Below are 23,179 nucleotides of genomic sequence, written 5' to 3' on the forward strand. Positions count from 1 at the left end.
TTAACACGCATGGGTATGTTCGCCCTTTGTAGTCGGTCTTGTTCCTCGAGATGTGCAGGCTGATGGAACAGTGAGGTCTGTTTGGGCAACTTCAGAAGGCTGAAAGTGGATGTGGGATTTGGCCTGTGTCCAGACAAGTGTTATTCTAAGCCAGTGAAAGCTAAATTTGTCACCAGAAATTCCTGTCTGGCCACCGGTCATTTAATCCAGAATATTTCCTTATTTTGTGGAAGGGGAGGCTAAAACATGCTGCAACTATGTAACGATCCCAGATAATTCATGAAACAAAGGTAGAGTTTTTGCACACGCTTTTGTTGGAAATACTTTTTTGCCTGAGTCTCTGTTTAGCACATACACAGTAAGCTTAAACACAAACCCACAGGAATGATGAATTACAGTGACTCTGATATCCAAGAACAATGGCAATCTTAGTACATCTGCAGAAATGTTGACCAGTTATGCTGAGTTGTAGTTCTGAAAATGTGGTGTTGATCACTTTGACTGTCTCAGTATTATCAACCCTCTGTTCCTCCTGGCCTTTTAAACGTTCCGATCATTGCTGTGCTATAAAATTATTAATCAAACACACTCAACTGATGCAGTGTTTTTGAAATTAGCTTGCAACTGGTACTTTTTCTTTTTAAATTAAGCAGTGTTTAAATATTTTTTGTACCAATTGATTCATTGTGAGCTCTAAAAATATCATAAACATCAAAATGGCCTAATTGCAGATAATTCAATTTTTGTTAAAATGGTCCAAACTTCATAAGCATTCAGCTCACTGTAATAGAAGAATAAGAAAATGATTACATACTTATTCGAGTCTTGTTTAAAAAAACAACTTTAAAGGTGAACTTAACTATTCCTCATTGCTGCTGTGGTTGTTATGCTCGGGGCTTTGCCAGCTTTGTCATGGTAACTTGGGATATGATCTTATTATATGTATAGCGCTTACATGTGTCATGTGTCCGTATTTACAGCCTGGTGGATGACCGCTGCGTCATCCAGCCTGATGCTGGGGACCTCAACAACCCGCCGAAGAAGTTCAGAGGTAAGAGGAGCAAATTAATCTCCCCTCTTCCTCGTGACACTCCTCCTCATAGCACTAACTCCTATCTGTTTATACTGCGAAGCGTGTAAGACCTGCTGCTGAATGTGTTATGCTGTGTTTCTTTGGTGACAGCCACAATATCTCAGCCTCCTGGACTTCAAACAGGCGTGTGTGTGTGTGTGTGTATTTATTAGCTGTGTGCCCTAGCTCGCACAGGTCTGTGGAGGTAGAGGCAGATGGAGAGTCATCTCTTCTGCTGATTTGTTGAGAAAAAAAAAAAAAAAACACCCACTTGAGAATCTGTTTTCTAAATAAAAATCCTTCAGCTGTGTCTTTGGGTGAATTTGCTATTATTAGTTCTCATACAGGAAGTAGAACTCGTGACCTGCAGTTCTCAGGCTAGAGGTTTATGTCCCTTGGGGAGAGCTGGCTAAACATTGTACACAGAATATGATTGAAGGCCTGAGCAGTCACAGGCACTGGTACACATTTATAAGAAACATGCACTTTAGCTTGCTGCTGCTGGATGACACTTAAAGAAAATGTAATATAGCTAGACCGTTGGTAGAGCTTCAACCGCATATTCAGATTTTCATTTTAATTTAAGTTTTTTGAAAGAGAGAAATGTAGTCTTCCTTGGTTCTTTGTTTTCATTGGCAATTCAAAGTAATTGTATCGGCCATTTCTATAAAAGCCTACAAAAGAGAGTAATTACAGCCTTTCAGAATTGTACGTTTTGAGCATATAAGACATATGAGTACTTATCCATTTGAATTATTTTATTTGTCTTTTAGTTCTTTACTTTCCCATTAGTATATAATACAGATGCATTTGCAGGTGTGAGAATAGGGCTAAACACTGTCTTGGGGATCATAAAACATCTAAATAACACATTCATTAAACTGAATAGCCGTGTAATTATAGTCAGATCTACCTGTTCTTTAGCAATGGAGCAGTGATACGATAAGTCTATTAACTTACAAAGTGGCAACGTTTGACATGTTTTCTTCCTGGGCGTGATTTCAACTATTGTGTTGCTTTTAGTCTTAATGACTGTACTCTGTCAGTCATTAATGACTGCCTCTGTCAGTGTGCCCCAGGGTGGCTGTGGCTACAATGTAGCTTGCCATCACCAGTGTGTGAATGTGTGCGTGAATGGGTGGATGACTGGATATGTAAAGCGCTTTGGGGTCCTTAGGGACTAGTAAAGCGCTATATAAATACAGGCCATTTACCATTTACCATTTACTGTGCAAAATTCTTGAGTCAGCCCTCCTTTCATTATGTTTTGTTTCCAAGAAGCCAGGCTTGCAATTTCTTAAAATTCTTGAGCAATAGTTCTCCAGGCTTTCCAAACGTCTTTCAATGTTTTTCTTTGGAAATTGGCAGTTTATTTCACTTCAGCTCCATTCAGTAATCTGGCAGATACTGAGCATAGTTTTCTTCTGCACAGTGTTAATCAATATTGGCCTTCAACTTCCAAGATTGTTACTTTTTCACGTTTTAGTTTGTGTTTTACATGGTTTAACTTATTATTTATTTTTGTATATGAACTGTTTATATATGATGTGTGTGAGTGTTTATGTACAGTGGGGCAAAAAAGTATTTAGTCAGCCACCGATTGTGCAAGTTCCCCACCTAAAATGATGACAGAGGTCAGTAATTTGCACCAGAGGTACACTTCAACTGTGAGAGACAGAATGTGAAAAAAAAATCCATGAATCCACATGGTAGGATTTGTAAAGAATTTATTCGTAAATCAGGGTGGAAAATAAGTATTTGGTCACCTCAAACAAGGAAAATCTCTGGCTCTCTCAGACCTGTAACGTCTTCTGTAAGAAGCTTTTCTGTCCCCCACTCGTTACCTGTATGAATGGCACCTGTTTGAACTCATCATCTGTATAAAAGACACCTGTCCACAGCCTCAAACAGTCAGACTCCAAACTCCGCCATGGCCAAGACCAAAGAGCTTTCGAAGGACAGCAGGAAAAGTATTGTAGACCTGCACCAGACTGGGAAGAGTGAATCTACAATAGGCAAGCAGCTTGGTGTGAAAAAATCAACTGTGGGAGCAATCATCAGAAAATGGAAGACATACAAGACCACTGATAATCTCCCTCGATCTGGGGCTCCACGCAAGATCTCATCCCGTGGGGTCAAAATGATCATGAGAACGGTGAGCAAAGATCCCAGAACCACACGGGGGGACCTGGTGAATGACCTGCAGAGAGCTGGGACCAAAGTAACAAAGGTCACCATCAGTAACACACTACAACGGCAGGGAATCAAATCCCGCAGTGCCAGACGTGTTCCGCTGCTGAAGCCAGTGCATGTCCAGGCCCGTCTGAAGTTTGCCAGAGAGCACATGGATGATACAGCAGAGGATTGGGAGAATGTCATGTGGTCAGATGAAACCAAAGTAGAACTTTTTGGTATAAACTCGACTCGTCGTGTTTGGAGGAAGAAGAATACTGAGTTGCATCCCAAGAACACCATACCTACTGTTTCCACCCCCATAAGCATGGGGGTGGAAACATCATGCTATGGGGCTGTTTTTCTGCCAAGGGGACAGGACGACTGATCCGTGTTAAGGACAGAATGAATGGGGCCATGTATCGTGAGATTTTGAGCCAAAACCTCCTTCCATCAGTGAGAACTTTGAAGATGAAACGAGGCTGGGTCTTCCAACATGACAATGATCCAAAACACACCGCCCGGGCAACAAAGGAGTGGCTCCGTAAGAAGCATTTGAAAGTCCTGGAGTGGCCTAGCCAGTCTCCAGACCTCAACCCATAGAAAATCTGTGGCGGGAGTTGAAAGTCCGTGTTGCTCGGCGACAGCCCCAAAACATCACTGCTCTCGAGAAGATCTGCATGGAGGAATGGGCCAAAATACCAGCTACTGTGTGTGCAAACCTGGTAAAGACCTATAGTAAACGTTTGACCTCTGTTATTGCCAACAAAGGTTATGTTACAAAGTATTGAGTTGTATTTTTGTTATTGACCAAATACTTATTTTCCACCCTGATTTACGAATAAATTCTTTACAAATCCTACCATGTGGATTCCTGGATTTTTTTTTTCACATTCTGTCTCTCACAGTTGAAGTGTACCTCTGGTGCAAATTACTGACCTCTGTCATCATTTTAGGTGGGGGAACTTGCACAATCGGTGGCTGACTAAATACTTTTTTGCCCCACTGTATGTATTACTGATAGGAGTTCTTGTTTGTTTAAATGTCTTTCATTATATAAGTGACCTTCTCAACCTTTTCGCTTTCGGTTTTTTTACACCACTTAACACTAACCAAGGATAAAAAGACACCGAGCACAAGGGATGAAGTATTGCTGTGTCTACACATAACAGACAATTTAGCAAATAACCAATTTGAAATTGTGTCTTCAGGCATTTTTTATTTTTTTTTTAGCAGCCTTTCGCAAAAATACATTATTTGTTCACTTTTTGTCAGTATGACACACATAAAATTGTATATCTGTTCCAACAAGGTGATGTCTTGCCTTGTTGTACAGCATGTCCTTAAAAACATTTATGAAACTGGACAAAAGAAGAAGTGGCAGGCCTAATGATGTGTAGGAGGTCAGGAGAGACATACGACATTGATCATCTACGGTCGTGTGTAAAACATCATGGAGGCTCTGTCGTGGTTTGGATCTTGTCAAAACTGATGGAATTATGAATACAGAAAGGAGAGGTCAGATTTTGTTCCACCATACAAGCACCACGTAGAAAGACTCTGCAGAAGCTTTATTTTATTTAGGACTGCAATGATCCCAAGCACTGGCTGTTTATACTACTAACAGCTGAGTGTGGAATATTAAGTAGCGAGAAATTATAATGACTGGACTTATTGCACAGGTGGCATCTTATCATGGTACTACTCTGGAAATTACTGAGCCTGACCCACTCTTTCACGTTTGTTTGAAAAAGCAGTCTGCATGCATAGGTGCTTGATTTTATAAACCTGTGGCCATGGAAGTGATTGAAACACATAAGTCAATGATTGAATGAGTTAGTGAATACTTTTGGCAATATATAGACCTTTTGTGTCTAACTGGAGTTAGTAACTCATTCACTGTGTCAGCTTGATCAGAAGAGGCCTTAATGCCAGTGAGAGAGGATTCTGGGTGTCTGCTAGAGGGGAAAAAGGTGTTATTAATGGATGTGGACAAAGCCACCTGGAGAAGGTTCCAGTAAAACCATACATAGCAAATTCCTTAAAGGTTAGTTTACTCAAAATGTAGAGTACTACTTAACCTGTACAAATATTATAATCCTTTTGGTTCTGGTAGAGTTTAAAATGTGACAAAGTAACTCTGTGTTAACAGCAATGATATAATGGACTTGGAGCCTGTAAAATTTAAAATAGCAACCCTATGACATTTCTTGGATCCTAAGCGAAGGTATGCAAATAAGCAGACATGTCCTTATACAGGCAGGTAGGATGCAATGAAAAGAAGCCTGGACGATGTAAAATGGAGTAAACATCAGGGTGTCTCAGGCCTGCGCATTTCAAGTTTGACCATAATAATCTGTTTGAAATTTTATAGCTTCATTAAAGTGTAGTTCCTGTAGTACCTCTTTGAAATGACCCTGGGTCTTTTGGCTTCAGAATGTTGTGAATGGTTTCGCAGAGACATCTTTAACTAGTCTGTTTCTGTAAGGAGCCAAATAGGAAAGAGGTAGTGTACTTACTTATCTGCTATAACGTGTGCAATATATGTCCCATTAATGGTATAGCATATACTGTAAAGAGAAAAGAAATGGAGCGTTTCACAGCAGAGACTTTAAGATGTCAAAAGAAGAACAGGCGGCGGTGTTTTTAAACACCGTTAACAATGGCTCTGTTGTATGAAAGTGTCCCTTTTAAGTCAATGTGACAGTGAACCAGGATTAAAAGGAAACTACAAGTACATGGAAGACGTTCATTTTATTATTGACACATTTAACTTTTAGCTGTGACATATGCATGAAGCACGAGCTATGTGGTGAAAATTTACTTTTCAACCATGGGGGGGGGAAAACCAATCGTAAAACGTAAAAATCTGACAGCTGCCAAACTCATGTATGTGTTCACAATACGTGTCTTCATTGTTTGCCCCCCCACCCCACCCCCAAAACTATGAGGAGTTGCACAGCTGGAAAGAGACCCAGTTGTGTAGTGATAATCCCACTAAGTGGACACCATAAGAGCAATAAGGCCAGACGAGCCATGTCCACTCTGTGATACGGTCACTGCTGAGGTATGCTTAACATTTCCTCCTAATGTAAACATGAGCACTCTCCACACAATTTATACTCCCACTCGTGAAGCCTTTGTCCATAGGCTTAGACATCAGCCTTTTCTTTGCATTTCACCTTTACAGTATTTCAGATACCTTTACACACATGCTACACACACACACACACACACTGAGCGACATCCACACACATCTAAGGCAGAGACTGCTTTGTGTTTCGTTCTAGTCACTGTGATTTAAGGCTCTCTTGCACAACCAGTCAGATCAGTTGCTTTCATCAAAGTTACTACATGTGGAGGAAAGCTGCGTTATTCAAAAATGCCCTCCTCTTTAAAATCTGTTGCAACTTTCACTTTTAGCTGTTGCAAAACCTTCAGAACTGTCACTTTTTCTATGACTGAAAATGCATATTTAAGACTGACAAAGTATGTAAAGGCCCTTATCTAAATCATTGATGGTGAAAACTTGACCTACTGGCAGATACTTTCAATCAACGAGTGTCTGTAGAAACCTTGTCTTTCTAGCTGACTTAGGCAGCCTTTATTTAGCTACTTACTCTGTTGACATATTAGGAGTCATTTGGATCAGTTTAACAGCTGTTTCTTTTATATTTTATGCACCTGCCATTGCATTTAAATGTTGTCAGCAATGTGGTTATATGGATGGTAGTTAGCATTTTGTAGATTTGGAGCCAAGAGTATAAATCTTGACGTTCCAACCCATTTTTTTAATTAATTTATTTATTTTTTTAGACCTTTTTATTCAGCACTTTAATTAATAAAATACTTTGGTTTCCACCCAAAACCCCCATGTAATGATAGTGCATTGACATGACAAATAATGTACTAAACATACAATACATTTTATTTACTGTATATGGGCACTTGACAAAAGAAATTTAAGAGACAGGGACTCTCTACATGTAAATATGGCACACTTTGGCTTTGTCACTCTGGGACTGTCATCATCACACTGGCCTTTATTTCTCCTAAGAGCCAAAGCTGCCTCTTGACTCAACTTGTATTAACCAATCAGACCTCTTGGCACTTCATGTAATAAACAGCTGAAATCTGAGACATGTGTACAGTCTCTGGTGAGTGAGACTCTGACCTAAAATTTTGTTTTGAGCTGTGGGTATTCATAACACTCTTCTCTTTGTAGCTTTGAATAGACCTTTGTGTACCACTCTAAAAAAGTCTATAATAAGCCCCATAGTGTGGATTTGCATTTATCTTTGTTGTAAAGAGAATGTGTAAAACACTGTATAACAATAACAGAATGGTCATAGTTTGTATGAAAGATATTCATTAAATACTTGATAAATATAATTTCTCAGTCAAACTATCTTTTATTTCTTTTATTTCTGAATTTTTAATAGATTTGGTTTATTTGCCTGTTTTATGAACATGGTAAAATGATGCTTGTCAGTTTGATGTGTGACAGCATTGCTTTTTTTTTTTTTTTAACCACACCTATTCTGGGTTGTAGTCTAAAGTGCTTTGAGAAGTGAGACTAGAAAAGTGCTATATAATTGCTGGTCTATTTCTAGAATAGTGTTAATTATAAAGCTCTGGTGTGAGAAACCTGAAACAAACACTAGAAAGGACTCCATTAACAAAACAGGTCTCTGAACAACAAGTGATTTTTTTTTTTTTTTTGCTTGCTTGTTGTACTCTGACATTTTCACTGCTTAACTAGTAGCATGTGAAGGCCATTACACTGGGCAGCGTCTTCTTGTGCTGGCTTCAGATGTTGCCACCTCCTGCCTATCACAACTCATGCCTTGGTTTACCTGAAATAACTTGAAACATTTAAATAGACTCAATTATACTTGAAGTGCCAGCTCCTTACCACCACTTGTCTGTTGTCAGGCCGAGCCACTGATGCTGTTACAGACGGACTGCAGAAAAACGCTGGGTGGCTCATCTGCGATAAACACCAGAAACGGGCCTGTCTTTAGTCCCCCTTCCCCTGCTAACAACTGCACAAATTCCTCTCCTGCCTATTGAGATGAGAGGTCTTGCAGGAAACGGTGAAGGGAAGCTGTTGTCAGTAGATCCATTTACTGTCTCAGATGCACTACAAGTGCTTCCTCTATAATACCTCCAACAAGAGGGATGCAGTGAATAGCACTTTATACAAGCCAGATTGTTGGTGATGTTTCAGATTTAGCAGAGAATAGAAAACGTGTAATGCATTATGTTTCCCCAGTTCCTGAGCTAGACTATGTTGTATATTTACTGCAGGAGATGCTATTTATGTTACTACTTCTTTGTAAATTGTTCAGCGTAGTTTTTAAAAAATCCAGTACTGTGTTTTGGACAGGGTAGCAGACGGTTAAGAGGAGATAAAGTGAAAGGCTGAATTTCCAATTTATTATTATTTTCAGCTACAGTGAAGTGCGCAACTTTATGTTGTCATTCAGTTGAATGAGAAGCTGTCGTACCTTCATCCTGCCGTCCAAGTATGGTGGCAGTTCTGTGCTGTAATAAAACTTTCAATCATCTCTGTGTGCTTTACAGCCCCTTAGAGTTTCTTCAGTTGCTGGCTGCACGGCTTCAAGCGTCGTCCTTTTGATCCTCTTTAATCTGCGGAAGTTTGTCAGCATCTAAAAGACTTTCTCATAACCTTGTCTTTAAAACCAGTCTGACAGTGAAATCAAACCAGCACAGATACAACAATCATTTCAGTCACATACTTCTGTTGAGTCAACCAGCTGATACAATATGCCTGATGTCATGGAAAACATTTTATTTCATACGTCTCCCATTTACTGTCAGTGAATGTCTTCTTATAGTCAGTTTGTTGCCTCACTTTGACTTTCAGACTGTTGTCACATTAGATGGTGGCGTTACTTTAAAAAGATGCCCGAATTTGCAACGTTTATGCTATTTGCTAAGTTAAGTCACATATGCATGTGTGTGACACTCGCAGCTCACTTGTTCTCTGTTTATACTCTAAGGCACTGTCACAATCTAACGCCATCTTCAGCTGTGAGTCAAGAATCACTCAGCACTGTGTGTGGGAGAGATGGAGGAAGAGGACTTTGAATAACTATGAATATATGCGTGAATACGAACCCAGCCTTAAAGCTGCTTTCATACTTTGCACATGTTATGGTGATTTGTGGATTTACCCTTTTCAGCACACTGACTGGCAGTAGATCAATGTCCAGCCCATTCATGCATAACTTACTCTATGTCACTGTGGCTGTGCGTGAGCAAGCACAGGGCACTAGCCACCGAATTTCCTCAGCCTATCAGGTCGGCTTTTTTAAACGACTTCTGACAAACTCACTTTTATTGGCTAGCTTTCTCTTAATCCTTTCCCCATCCTTGGTTTACATCTATTTGTGTATGTGGAAGTGCGTATGCAGGAATGATGTTGGGATATGTATACTTATGTGTTACTTTAATCAAATTGTGAAACACTTTGAAACTCTGTTTTGAAAAGTGCGATACAAAGTTATTACTAATATTAGTTACGGACGTCCTACAAAACAATGAAAAGAGATGTGTATATATTAAAAATCCAGTGCTTCTTCTGCATTGGCTTAAGATTTCTGTCATATGACTTAAGATAGGCTTTTAGCCTTTTCAGTTGTTTTATCATGTACCCGCCTTATAGCTAAACAATTGTAGGTCAGCATTTATAAGTACATACGAGGTGGCCAGTATCAAAGACAGATTTATTTCTGAGCTCAATTGTGTACTTGCATGCTAAAGAAAGAAATCTGTGACCCTGGAAGAAATTCTCACCTCTGTCTCACTTAAATAGCACGTTTCCCCTCACAGCTGGCTGTGATGCAAGGTAAATGTCTATTAGCTGATCATCTATCTGTCACATGCACCAAATATATTCCATGGAGTGCTGCGTGTGAAACAGGCTGTGTGAAATATGTATTCATTGTTTCATTTATGTTTACAAGTTAAAGCCACATCCATTATTGTATGTTTTGATTTATGTGGAACACATAAACGCACACTGATTATATCTAAAAGCTCAATTTCTCCACTTAGTTGACCTTTCTGTGCTCTATCTTACATTCTTTCATTCTCTTCTGGCCTTTCTCATTTCTCTTTCACTTCCTTTTTGCTTTGTTTTTCTAACCATGTTTTGGGCCAAGAAGTAAACCATATTTAATGGGGAGGGGCTAAGGGAGGCCCGAGGACAATTTAGGAGACACAGACGGAGACGTTGACTCCGAGGGAACAAGTTCTGTGTGAAATGGTTGGAGGAATTCAGAAAGGAGAAGGAGAGATGACAGAATATAGGGCTGGGGAGTCTCCACCCTCCTTTCTCTCTTTCAGTCATCCCACTCCCCTTCTTGGCCGGCCTTATTTGGTCATGTTACTGCAACTAGAGCTGAAGAAGAGAGAGAATGGAGAAAGGATGGACACATTGCTCCTTTTTTCTCCTCTTTTCATCCTCTTAGAAAAGAAAGCTGTGGTTTGATGAGAGGTGAAGTCAGAGGAAAGCCAGGACTCGCAGGGAGGAGTCACTGTCGAATTGTAGTTGAACTCAGCAGGGAAAGCGGCTATAACTCTGCAGCGAAATGCTTTATCAGTACTCATCCTGTGGAAGTCTCTGAGGGATTCAACTGAAGTTGCTGTAGAGCTTGTTACAAAAGAGGAAGTCTCCCAGGATAGAAGAGGAACTCTGTTAAAACTGCATCCACATGCAAATGAAAAAAAACACTAGTTTCCCTGCAGACCGGTTTTTGCAGTATCTATGCAAATGAGCAGCAAAATCAGAGACTCCTGATGACAGCTGCAAATCATCGTTGCTACAGTTACAACTTGTTGTGTTGCTGGATCACATTGCAGACACATAGGTGTGTGTGTGTGTGTGTGTGTGGTAGTCCAACCACAGCTTATAACCATACATTACTATGATCATACATCTGGTAAGCACACATAACAAACACATGCTGTGTTGTCTGTGATGACTGCTCCGTGAAGCAGACAAAGACCTTTGATCTTCATGCAGGCAAATTATTAATGCTTTTGAAGTGCAGGAACACACATGCGTGAATTTTTTTTCTGGAGAACTGAAAGAATAATGTGTGCTTAAATGTTGTGGTTATTTAATATTTGAGCACATAACTTAAAATGGCAAAAAAGTCTAATTTATTTAGGTGAGTGTCTTTAATAATTTTTACTGTGGTGTTTTTGCTGTTCACGCTGTTGGTTTGTGTGTGAGCTGTGGCTGTTACCCATCTTCCACACAGCACCAACCTTCCCAGGCTTTACTCCCAGTAGATGAATATATTTTGTACACATTGTTTGATTTTTAACTAATTTACTATTGTCAGCTGTAATAAGTGTGGTATACAACCAAAACCATTTTTGAGAATTTGCTCCGATTTCAACTTGTTTGAGAACTGAACATTATGTAGCGTCTGATGTGGACGGATTCTGACTACAGCAGGTCACATATCCACTAACATCAGTGAACCCATTTTTCATGGCTGGGTAAGGATCCACCAGTTTGTGAAATGAAAAGACTTGGAGATGTACGAACAGTCATTAGCCATAAAGGGAAAATAGAATCATGTGTAATCTTTTTACTTTTTCTGTTCTTCTGTTTCTTCTTTTTTCAAAATTGTTACACAAATTATTTGCATTGGACTCAGAGGTATATTTTCCATCTGTATTAAATGGAGGAGAAGAGAAGGAGTGACTGGAGAAGACAAATGTGGACAGAAACAGACGGAGTAAATTGTGACCATTTTCTCTCTTTATAACCATCTGGACTGATCGTTTTTTGCCTTTTTTCAAAGTTATATGAACATATGCATATTTAGTAAAAATGTCGATTTAGCCCTGGGTGACCAATTTATTTTTCTTTCCTGGGTTTTATTTTAGTTTTAATGTTAGTTATTAAAAACAGATTTTAAAAATAATTATATATTTATTTAATTTACATAATTGAATTGTTTCTAGACTGTGCACCAGCATGATGTCATTAGAAATCATGTGATTAAATGATATTTAATGTGATTAAATGATACACACATATATCTCTTTTTGAGTGTGTGTGCATGTTTACATGTTTTTGGATCCAGTTTTTCAGCTAAAGCCAGTGATTTCTATCTCTGTGCAGACTGTCTGTTTAGACTGTGTCCCATGAACCGCTACTCAGCCCAGAAGCAGTTCTGGAAAGCGGCGAAACCTGGAGGGAACACAGAGTCAGTGCTGCTTAACAAGTTGCATGTAAGTGAAGTGAACCTCCCAGCAGGTACTACAGACCACTGCAGTTAACACCCATGTTCCCAAAAGCTCCCAAGATAAACATTAAAGAAAGAGTCAGATTTTTTTTTTTTTTTGTTATTTTAACTTTTTGGGTTTAAATGGTCTTGATGAAGTCTAGACTTTGTAGACGCTGAATTAAAAAACAGCATAGTGAGTGTATCACTCTATCGATTGTGTGCACTCTGTGTCACAGTTTCAGGTGGGTTTTTAAAGGTTTTGCAGGTATTTTATAAAGTAGAAGTCCTTTTATAGACTTTTCTGACATTTCCCTACTACTGTCCTATCTTTCCACCCTCTACATTTTCCTTTCCCTTTTTCTGCTGCAATACATTACCATTTAAAGCAATCTGCAATCTGACTACACAGTCATAAACTGGAAGATTGCGATCGTGCCTGCGTTTCCATGGAAATGTGAGCCTGAGCTTTAACTAAAAGTCTCTGCTGCGTATATTTTTGACTAAGAACTTTGTTAATAATGTGGTGCCTTGTTAATGGCTAACCAACGTGATTGCGTCTTTTGGAATTACTGTGTAAGAGTGTTGGCAGTGATTTATGTTGCAATAGCTGTTAGATACGGTTTTGTTTTGTTTTTTTTCTCTCTCATCTCTCTTTTGTATCTCAGAGTGCGGCTGACTTGGAGAAGAAGCAGAACGACTCTGAAAACAAAAAGCTTCTTGGAACAGTGATTCAGTATGGAAATGTCATTCAGGTGTGTCTCTGGGAAATAGCTGTTTACAAGCTGGTCACACAAACTTTGATGTAACTAACACCTAGTTTGCATTCAACTGACATTAGTCATCACTGGCAGAAATAAACTGATTAAATAGAAATTATAAAGACAAGCAGACATTTCATAGAATTTCTTAGGATTCCTATTTTAATATACTGGGTATATGTTACATTGTGCTGACATGTGTCAACTCACTTATATTTATTCCACATGTGATTTTGTGTACACACTATTTTTCTCTCTCTGTTTTTTCATGTTTGTTAAATATATGTAACAGTCTTCCAAGGGGTGCCTCACACCTATAAGAGTTCACTTGTTATTGGAGAATATTAAAGGCACATTTTTCAAGATTTTTCCTTTTTTATGTTTCAAATACATATTTTTGATGTTTTCCAAAAAGGAATATAAGAAAAACACACAATATTTTCTTATTTCTGTCATTCTATATTTTTCTGCTACATGCTTTAAATTATATCACGTGCACTAGTTTTACAGGAACAGGTCATATGATCATATATAGCGCTGCCATTTTTCACTAATTTCTAGAAATCTTATACAAACAACACCAATCTTTAGCATAACTATTCAACCACATAAGGTGTGAGTTTCATCATCTTGCCAATGTTAGTTTCAGTGTTATGACCATTGGTTTAGGAGGATATAAAAGTGGGGGAAAAAACAAAATTTCCTGAATTCCAGAAGAACACTGAAGTTTGAAAAATTCCAGGCCTCTGCTGATTAGTCAGATGCAATTATATCGCTATCAGTCACGCAGCCTGATCTTTGCTGATTGCCTGGGAGAAATCCATGTGGTTCTTCAGGCTGGCAGGCCTGTAAGGCCAGTTTTGATGTCCAACTGAAGTTACCAAATATGGTTATTTGCCTTATAAATGGAAATAGTAGGTTAATAAGATTTAAGTTAGTATTAAAAGTGTTTTTAAAAGTATTTAAGTGCAAGCTTGCTAAAGGTAGGTATTATGGCTAAGTGCAATTAAACTTAAAAAACTGCTGAAGTTTGGTTAAAAAACAAACTACAGTATTGTTTTGCAATACCCCTAAACTGAAATTCATGCTGCACACTAATGAAACTAAACTGAAGTGACCTTAAAAAATATCCTTAACAAAAGATACTGGAAACAAACAAATTAATGACAAATAATCTCTCCATTTCATATCATATATAAACTTTATTATATAAACATCAGACACTATTAGGAGTGCCTTGATCACAGGCTGATGTCCATCAAACACACTTCCCTTCTCACACCAGATTTCAGCCTCTGATTTGTCTGCCATGAATTTAATTCATTTCATTTGTTTAATGTAATTCTGCTCAGCTCCTCCACCTGAAGAGCAACAAATATCTGACCGTGAACAAACGACTGCCGGCACTGCTGGAGAAAAATGCCATGAGGGTGATGCTGGACACTGCTGGAAATGAGGGTTCCTGGTTCTACATACAGCCCTTCTACAAACTTCGCTCCATTGGGGACAGTGTGAGTCATTGTGTAGATAAGAGTGTGTTGCCACTATACCGTATGTAATTCAGTGTAAGGCAAAGCAAACAACTGAACTGTGTCTGGGAGGTTTTTTTTAATCCTGTATTTTTAAGACATCCCTTTAGAATGACGTGACTAATGTGCAGTAGTATATTAGTATGGTGTGAGTAGGAGATATTAAACTACAAGTACTTAATATTATTTTCATAGCCATCAGTTCTAAGCAAAATATTCACCTTCTTAATTGTAAGTTTTCATTTTTCCATTTTAAACTTTCAGCCAGATTTATGGTATGTTTGTAAGACGTCGGTTATACAGGTCTGCAGGGAAGATAAAACAGGCATTATCTACATTTTTTTAAATGATAGAACTCATACTAATATTAATTATTTGAAAGATTAACTCGTAATGATATATTATACATGGGGCCTTTAAGAGGCAGGTTGCCTTTGCCCTCCTTAGCCTTACTCTTGGGCATCTGTTTGATCACATCCCTGAACAGAATTCAGCTCGCGCCCACTTTCTCTGATCACAAAGCTGTTTTTGGCAACAGCTCTTCTGTCCTACGGCAGGAAGTAGTAGGCTGCTGTCCAAGGACAAAATGAACTACAGTGGAGTCCAGGCTTCCCTGTTAAGCTCCTCTCAAATTAGTTATTTATTTATTTATTTATTTATTTATTTATTTATTGTCATTGTCAAGAACAATGAAATTGCGTTTGGGGCTTCCATACAACCCAAAAAAAAAAAAGAAGAGTTATGGCATGAAGCCTAAGCAGCAGGTCAAGAACAAAAAGATAATTGGAGTCACTCTCAACCTGCTGAGAATAGACAGTGCAGTGGCATATAAATGGATGGTGATACTCTCTGACCATTGCCTGTGTGCATGTCATTGGCAGATGTTTTTTAACTAAGTCGTTTGACACAGTTTACTATAGATTGACTCAATTTAACCTCCTTAAAGTCAAAGAATCACAAATTTTACAAAGCAGCCAGAGCATGTACAGTTATGGAAGTACCAAGAATCAAATGAAAGTCGAGGGATGTCAATAAAATTTAAAACGTCACAGAATTTGAAAATATATATTTTTTAAAGCTGTAAAAGATAAAAGAAATAAAACAATGAATCTGCACAACTATAGTTAAGACAGCGTAGAGAAGTAAGACTATTATTTTTTTTGTTAATGTTTTCTTTTTTTTTCTTTGTTTTAATGGCAGGTGGTGATCGGGGACAAAGTGGTCCTGAACCCAGTGAATGCTGGTCAGCCGCTTCATGCCAGCACACACCAGCTCGTGGATAATCCAGGATGCAATGAGGTATGATTAGCGCTTTTTCCGGCTTGGCTGACAGCTGACTGTTGTTAAACTGCAGGCTTCTTCTGGTGTCCTCCTTAGATTGAGCGCAATCAAACAAAAGGCTAAAACTAACAATACGTTAGGAGAGTTGTCCTGTTTTTCTGCTCTGTGTTACTAAGCAACATAAGTGCTTTTATTTTTCTTCTTTTTGAAAAGCAAACGCAAAAACTTTTGTATCTCATTGATGACTGATGACTGCAAGTGGTTTAAACATAAAGTGAAAACATAAATCTTGGATGTTAATGGCATCAAACAGACTCCAACGGAGGAACCAGAGGAATAAAGTTCAGTTCTGTGTTTGATATGTTGTATTAGTTAGTTTCATATTTACAGTAGTATGTTTACTAGACAGTTAAAATAGGTTTTTAAATATCAGTTTCTTTGGCGTTGACTTAGCGACATGTGTAGATTATTAACTGAATTACAAGTACTGATTCTGGCAATATATGCCAACGTATGCACAATACATTTAGATATTATCTTTAAATAAGAGTGGTCTCTGATCTAATCTCAAAATAAATGATTTTATGATGATTTTATGTTTTGTTTTTTTGATCTTTGGAGAATATGAGAAAACAAATGAAAGGTCTAGTGTCACTACATGATGCTACAACTCACATTCTTCTGATTGTTTGTTTTTCAGGTGAATTCAGTCAACTGTAACACCAGCTGGAAGATCGTCTTGTTTATGAAATGGAGCGACAATCAGGATGCCATTCTTAAAGGGGTTTGTCTCACAGTAGAAACCAGCCTAGAAAAACTGTCTATGGCTTTTAGAAAATCATTGCATATGTGTTATAACCAGAGAGTAACGCGTTACTGTAATCAGATTACTTTTTTTCAAGTAATGAGTTAAGTAAGGGATTACAATTGCAAAAACGGTAATTCGATTACCGGTACTTTCCCGTAGGAACACTGCGTTACTAAAACCATGACTTTTTTTTTTTTTGCGAGAACGTCTCATGACAGTGACGTAAGCGAGTGCGACGTTCATGACAACAGCTGTCTGCAGATCAACAGTGGATAATATATCGAGTACGGGAGAGAGTATCAGCGTTTAAAGCGTGGAAGTACTGACCTTACTTTAAGTTTGATTCCATAAAAAGTGACAAAAACATTAGTGTCCATTGTGCGTGGGAAGAAAACGTCTTTTTACAGCGAAAAAACCCCCTAAACTCCCAAGCAAGTACCGAGCGCGCAACGACGTAATGGGAAATTCACAGAGAAACTCGCGGCACTGACCGCCGCGGCACACCTGCACCAGGGTAAACCTCCGCCTACCCTACTCCTGCTTTACAGGTGAAAATAGAGCAACAGGACCGCTAGTCTTTGATTTTATTTATTTTCTGCTGTGTTTTACTTGCATCTATTTGAAAGAGTGAGTGTAAACACACACAAAAAAAATTACAGTGGGGCAAAAAAGTATTTAGTCAGCCACCGATTGTGCAAGTTCCCCCACCTAAAATGATGACAGAGGTCAGTAATTTGCACCAGAGGTACACTTCAACTGTGAGAGACAGAATGTGAAAAAAAAATCCATGAATTCACATGGTAGGATTTGTAAAGAATTTATTCGTAAATTAGGGTGGAAAATAAGTATTTGGTCACCTCAAACAAGGAAAATCTCTGGCTCCCACAGACCTGTAACGTCTTCTGTAAGAAGCTTTTCTGTCCCTCACTCGTTACCTGTATGAATGGCACCTGTTTGAACTCATCATCTGTATAAAAGACACCTGTCCACAGCCTCAAACAGTCAGACTCCAAACTCCGCCATGGCCAAGACCAAAGAGCTTTCGAAGGACACCAGGAAAAGTATTGTAGACCTGCACCAGACTGGGAAGACTGAATCTACAATAGGCAAGCAGCTTGGTGTGAAAAAATCAACTGTGGGAGCAATCATCAGAAAATGGAAGACATACAAGACCACTGATAATCTCCCTCGATCTGGGGCTCCACGCAAGATCTCATCCCGTGGGGTCAAAATGATCATGAGAACGGTGAGCAAAGATCCCAGAACCACACGGGGGGACCTGGTGAATGACCTGCAGAGAGCTGGGACCAAAGTAACAAAGGTCACCATCAGTAACACACTACAACGGCAGGGAATCAAATCCCGCAGTGCCAGACGTGTTCCGCTGCTGAAGCCAGTGCATGTCCAGGCCCGTCTGAAGTTTGCCAGAGAGCACATGGATGATACAGCAGAGGATTGGGAGAATGTCATGTGGTCAGATGAAACCAAAGTAGAACTTTTTGGTATAAACTCAACTCGTCGTGTTTGGAGGAAGAAGAATACTGAGTTGCATCCCAAGAACACCATACCTACTGTGAAGCATGGGGGTGGAAACATCATGCTATGGGGCTGTTTTACTGCCAAGGGGACAGGACGACTGATCCGTGTTAAGGACAGAATGAATGGGGCCATGTATCGTGAGATTTTGAGCCAAAACCTCCTTCCATCAGTGAGAACTTTGAAGATGAAACGAGGCTGGGTCTTCCAACATGACAATGATCCAAAACACACCGCCCGGGCAACAAAGGAGTGGCTCCGTAAGAAGCATTTGAAAGTCCTGGAGTGGCCTAGCCAGTCTCCAGACCTCAACCCCATAGAAAATCTGTGGCGGGAGTTGGAAGTCCGTGTTGCTCGGCGACAGCCCCAAAACATCACTGCTCTCGAGAAGATCTGCATGGAGGAATGGGCCAAAATACCAGCTACTGTGTGTGCAAACCTGGTAAAGACCTATAGTAAACGTTTGACCTCTGTTATTGCCAACAAAGGTTATGTTACAAAGTATTGAGTTGTATTTTTGTTATTGACCAAATACTTATTTTCCACCCTGATTTACGAATAAATTCTTTACAAATCCTACCATGTGGATTCATGGATTTTTCTTTCACATTCTTTCTCTCACAGTTGAAATGTACCTCTGGTGCAAATTACTGACCTCTGTCATCATTTTAAGTGGGGGAACTTGCACAATCGGTGGCTGACTAAATACTTTTTTGCCCCACTGTATGTGCTGGAATGTGCAGAAAATAGGTTTAAATATTAAACAAATTTCTTCCAGTCATAGAATGTTGCATATAATTAAATTTTTGCTTGATGCATAAAGTTGATGCAAACTAGGTGTTAGTTACAAGTTAAAACAAGTTTTAAAAGAGACTTTTCCATTTGATTACATTTTGTATGATGCATTATGTAGAAAAAGTAGAATTGGGCTGAAAGATCTATCGCTTTATCACCTATTCAGGTTGTAAATCGTGTTTTTAAAAAGTAACCAAGTAACTAAGTAATTAATTACTTTTGAAAATAAGTAATCAGTAAAGTAATGGGATTACTTTTGGGGGGGAAGTAATCAGTAATTAGTTACTGATTACTTTTTTCAAGTAACTTGACCAACACTGGTTATAACATAACTGTATTTTAATATAACATGAATAGAATGACAGAAACAAACAAACCAAATAATACAACAGCATCTAAGTCAGTTCAGTCTGGCTTTATGGAAAACCTTTCAGACGCTATAAAATGCCAATATAACAAGAATTCAGTTAGTTGCATTCATAGTCTATATTTGACTGAAATAGTACAAAGACTACGAGTCCATACGTTTTTGGACAATGACAAATGTTTTGTAATGTTTCACATTACATCACGGAGGATTTTAAATCAAACAATCACGATATGATTAATATAAGTATTGTATTAACTCGTTAAGAATCACAGCTATGTTTCTATATGCTTTCCCACAGACTGACGAGCAGGTCAAAATCTAAATGAATTAATTACACTAATTAAATGAGTAATTTAACTATTTATAAAAAAAAAAAAGCTTCCCACAGCAAATGATTATTTCAGTGTAATTCAGTTGGAGTTCACCACTCTGTGAAAGAGTGCGTGGGTAAATGGTTCAGTTATGATGGAATAACGTTTCTCACTAAAGAACTGAGGGTTTAAATCATCTACAGTGATGATGTGATATTAAAGAATTTATGAATGTAAAGAAAGTGGCCAGAAACCAATACTGAAGAGTCCTGCAGCAGCACTACGTTAACAGCTCTTCAAATTCAGTAGTGGAAATCGGTAAATCGGCTCAAGGACACAGGAAGTGAGAACCACAGCTGGTGAACCAAATTTGTTGCTAGATCCACAAATGCAATTTAAAATTCTACTGTCAACGGCAAAAGCACAGGTAACCTTGACCCAGAATTTCAGCCGTCTTCTCCATTCACAGTACGTTTAGGTAAATTCAGAAAATGTCCTGTGGCCTCACTAATCGAAATGTTAACGTCTTTTGGAAGTCATGGAAGCTACAGGCTCAGAGACTGCCGGTTCCGGAGTGCAGAAAGATGTTTTATTTTATTGTAAAGCTATAAAGCTTGTTTTAGTAGGATTATATCAAACCACATTCTGCATATATACAACTGGAGCTTATGAAATCCTATTTATACTACCCAGATGCTTACAGTGTTAGCATTGTTAAAAGAAGTGGTGATGCAACACACCTCTCGCAGACCGCCACAGCTTTTTTTTAAACATTTTGCTGGCATCAAATTCCATATAGGAATTTAATTTCCATCCGTCTGCCCATCTATCCAGTCATTTTTATCTGCTTGTCCAATTCAGGGCTGTAGAGTGGCTGGAGTCTGGAATATCTGGAATTTCTTCTTTGCTTTTTTTTGGTGCTGTTTTCCATTTCCTATAGAATTCAAATAATTTGCATCTTATTGCATCTCACAGTGTCCACTTTTTTGGAAACTGTGCTCTAACTAAAAGCTGTTGCATAAGGTTCCCTCACCAGAGTTGAGTGGGCTGGTTGCTTGTTTGCTTGTTTTTTTATATATATATATATATATATATATATATATATATACATTTTCCCAGTTGAGTATCATCAGTTTATAGAACATGTTAACAAATGTGTATTATCTCTTACAGAAACAGCTCTACATTAGGGGCTTTAACATCTAAAACAGCATAGGCAACTAGGTCTGCCATGCGACCTCCATGAAATGAAATGTTTGGCAGCAGCCAGAAAATGTTTAATTATTTTTCTCTTATTCCTCATATACTGAACTAGTTGAAACTAGTCTCATTTCATACAAGTTTTGGTGGTTTTAAGATTAACCTGAGAAAAGTAACCTACATTTTTCTTCTCTCCAGGGTGATGTGGTACGACTGTTTCATGCAGAGCAAGAGAAATTCCTTACATGTGACGATCACAGAAAAAAGCAATATGTGTTTCTACGCACTACGGGACGACAGTCAGCTACCTCGGCAACCAGCAGCAAAGCCCTATGGGAGATAGAAGTGAGCAGGAATATTGTTAGAGCTGGTTTTTCCTATTGTGCACTTGTATGCAATCCCAGGTGTAGATTTTCTGAACTGCAGCAACAAAAACCTGAATAGAGACTGTGATCTGTTTCCTATTTATTTTATATCATCAACTTTTTGTGCTCTTGCATCAGGTCGTACAGCACGATCCGTGCCGAGGGGGCGCAGGGTACTGGAACAGCCTGTTTAGGTTCAAACACTTGGCCACTGGACACTACCTGGCTGCAGAGGTCAGCACGCCTCCAACCTCCATTTGTTTGTCTGTCTGTCTCTTTAACAGCAAGATTACGCAAAAACTACCAGGGCAAATTCATGAAAGCAGGTGAAGAGGGGGAGTGCAGCAAAAAAAGACCCCATTTTTATTTTTGCTGTGGATTCAGACCTCTTAATTCAGATATGTGAAGCTGTGATTTTTAAGGCCCTCTTTGGTTATAATTGGAGCCAAGTGATCTAAACATCCTATTAATAACATGTTACTCATCAGCTTTTCTATTCCAAGAACTTCCATTAGACTTTATTTACACTGAAGAAAATATCAGTGACCCAACATTCAGTTCATTTTCCTAAGTTACAATCTTCCGAATGCTTTTTGGACTGGATTTATTTATTTATTTTACGAAGTAGTGAATCACTTTTGTGTTTTTTGCAGCTGAACCCAGATTATGAAGAGGAGTGCCTGGACTCACGCTCTTCAGTAAGTAGACATTTTTTAAAAAGTCATAATATTTAGAAATATTTAATTGGAATCCAGTGCTTAATAAGCCTTAGTAGGTGAATGTCATGGCCACAGAAAGAATTTGTGTAGTGTAGAAGAGCATCTCCAATCTAATTCTTCAGTTTTTAAAAATATATGCTAATGTGTAATTATTTTCACATATCACATATGTATTTGTATTTTATAGTTTAGTTTAACAGATACCATGTTGGTGAAACTCACCTACTCATTTCTTAATATGGAACCTTGTTTATAATAATTATAATGGCATCCATTTGGGTTTCCTCAAAATCTCAACTTAATAACTCAGAATTTTGAGACAATAACCCCAAATTGTGACTTAAAAATAAAATGAATAAAAAACCAGAAGGCATAGCCTCTTTTCCCGTGTTATAATCAGAGCTGTATTGTTTACCATTTCCACCAATAGAGGGCTCAGTGTAGCTTTACTGGATGTGAATGCTTTAACTTTCAGCGAACAGCAGATGGCAGCCTTTCACTGTGAATGTGTGTTCCTGAAACGTGCAGTAGCAGTGTGCCTCAGCCATACACTGCACTTGCAGGAGGCCTCATCTCACAGGCCGGGCCGAAGTTGTTCACATCTGTTGGCCAAGCTGTAACAAGTGAACCAAATCCTAGCCAGTCACCTCCTCAGTTTACGGCCTTGCTCTTCAGATTAAAAGGAAATTAGTTTCAATTCATTATAGTTAAGTCTTTTTTGCATATAACATCTTTTGTTTATTGAGTTTTGACTTATTTAAGGTAGTCTTATGCCTTCCGTGGGAACCATTATCAGTTACTGAATTAAGACTGTGACGTTTTACGAGGGAAATGCAACTTACAAGGGGAAAAAAAGGAAGAAATATTTATGGTCACTGTAATATATTAGCAGTATCTTGCTTCAGTTCCTAGAAATCTTTCCACACTGAGTTTTAACACTTTCACTGACATATCTCTGACATTTTTTAAAATTATTTTGCTGTTTATT

At 38.6% G+C, this 23,179-nt stretch overlaps 1 protein-coding gene across 3 annotated transcripts in view; it reads left to right on the forward strand.

Moving 5' to 3' along the window:
• Nucleotides 1-23,179, forward strand: part of LOC146709516 (inositol 1,4,5-trisphosphate-gated calcium channel ITPR1) — a 77,545-nt gene that overhangs the window by 2,736 nt on the left and 51,630 nt on the right. For all 3 annotated transcript variants that reach the window (XM_085456507.1, XM_085456508.1, XM_085456509.1), the window contains exons 3-11: nt 981-1,051; nt 12,414-12,523; nt 13,185-13,271; nt 14,630-14,788; nt 16,007-16,105; nt 16,788-16,871; nt 21,306-21,452; nt 21,611-21,706; nt 22,126-22,170. In XM_085456507.1, coding sequence (XP_085312633.1) covers nt 981-1,051; nt 12,414-12,523; nt 13,185-13,271; nt 14,630-14,788; nt 16,007-16,105; nt 16,788-16,871; nt 21,306-21,452; nt 21,611-21,706; nt 22,126-22,170 — 898 coding nt within the window. The remainder of the gene's footprint in view (nt 1-980; nt 1,052-12,413; nt 12,524-13,184; nt 13,272-14,629; nt 14,789-16,006; nt 16,106-16,787; nt 16,872-21,305; nt 21,453-21,610; nt 21,707-22,125; nt 22,171-23,179) is intronic.

The sequence above is a fragment of the Copadichromis virginalis genome, linkage group LG5, assembly GCF_057382275.1.
Source record: "Copadichromis virginalis isolate Kocher_CV1m ecotype Utaka linkage group LG5, C_Virginalis_male_GT1.1, whole genome shotgun sequence".
In the NCBI taxonomy this organism is placed as follows: Eukaryota; Metazoa; Chordata; class Actinopteri; order Cichliformes; family Cichlidae; genus Copadichromis; species Copadichromis virginalis.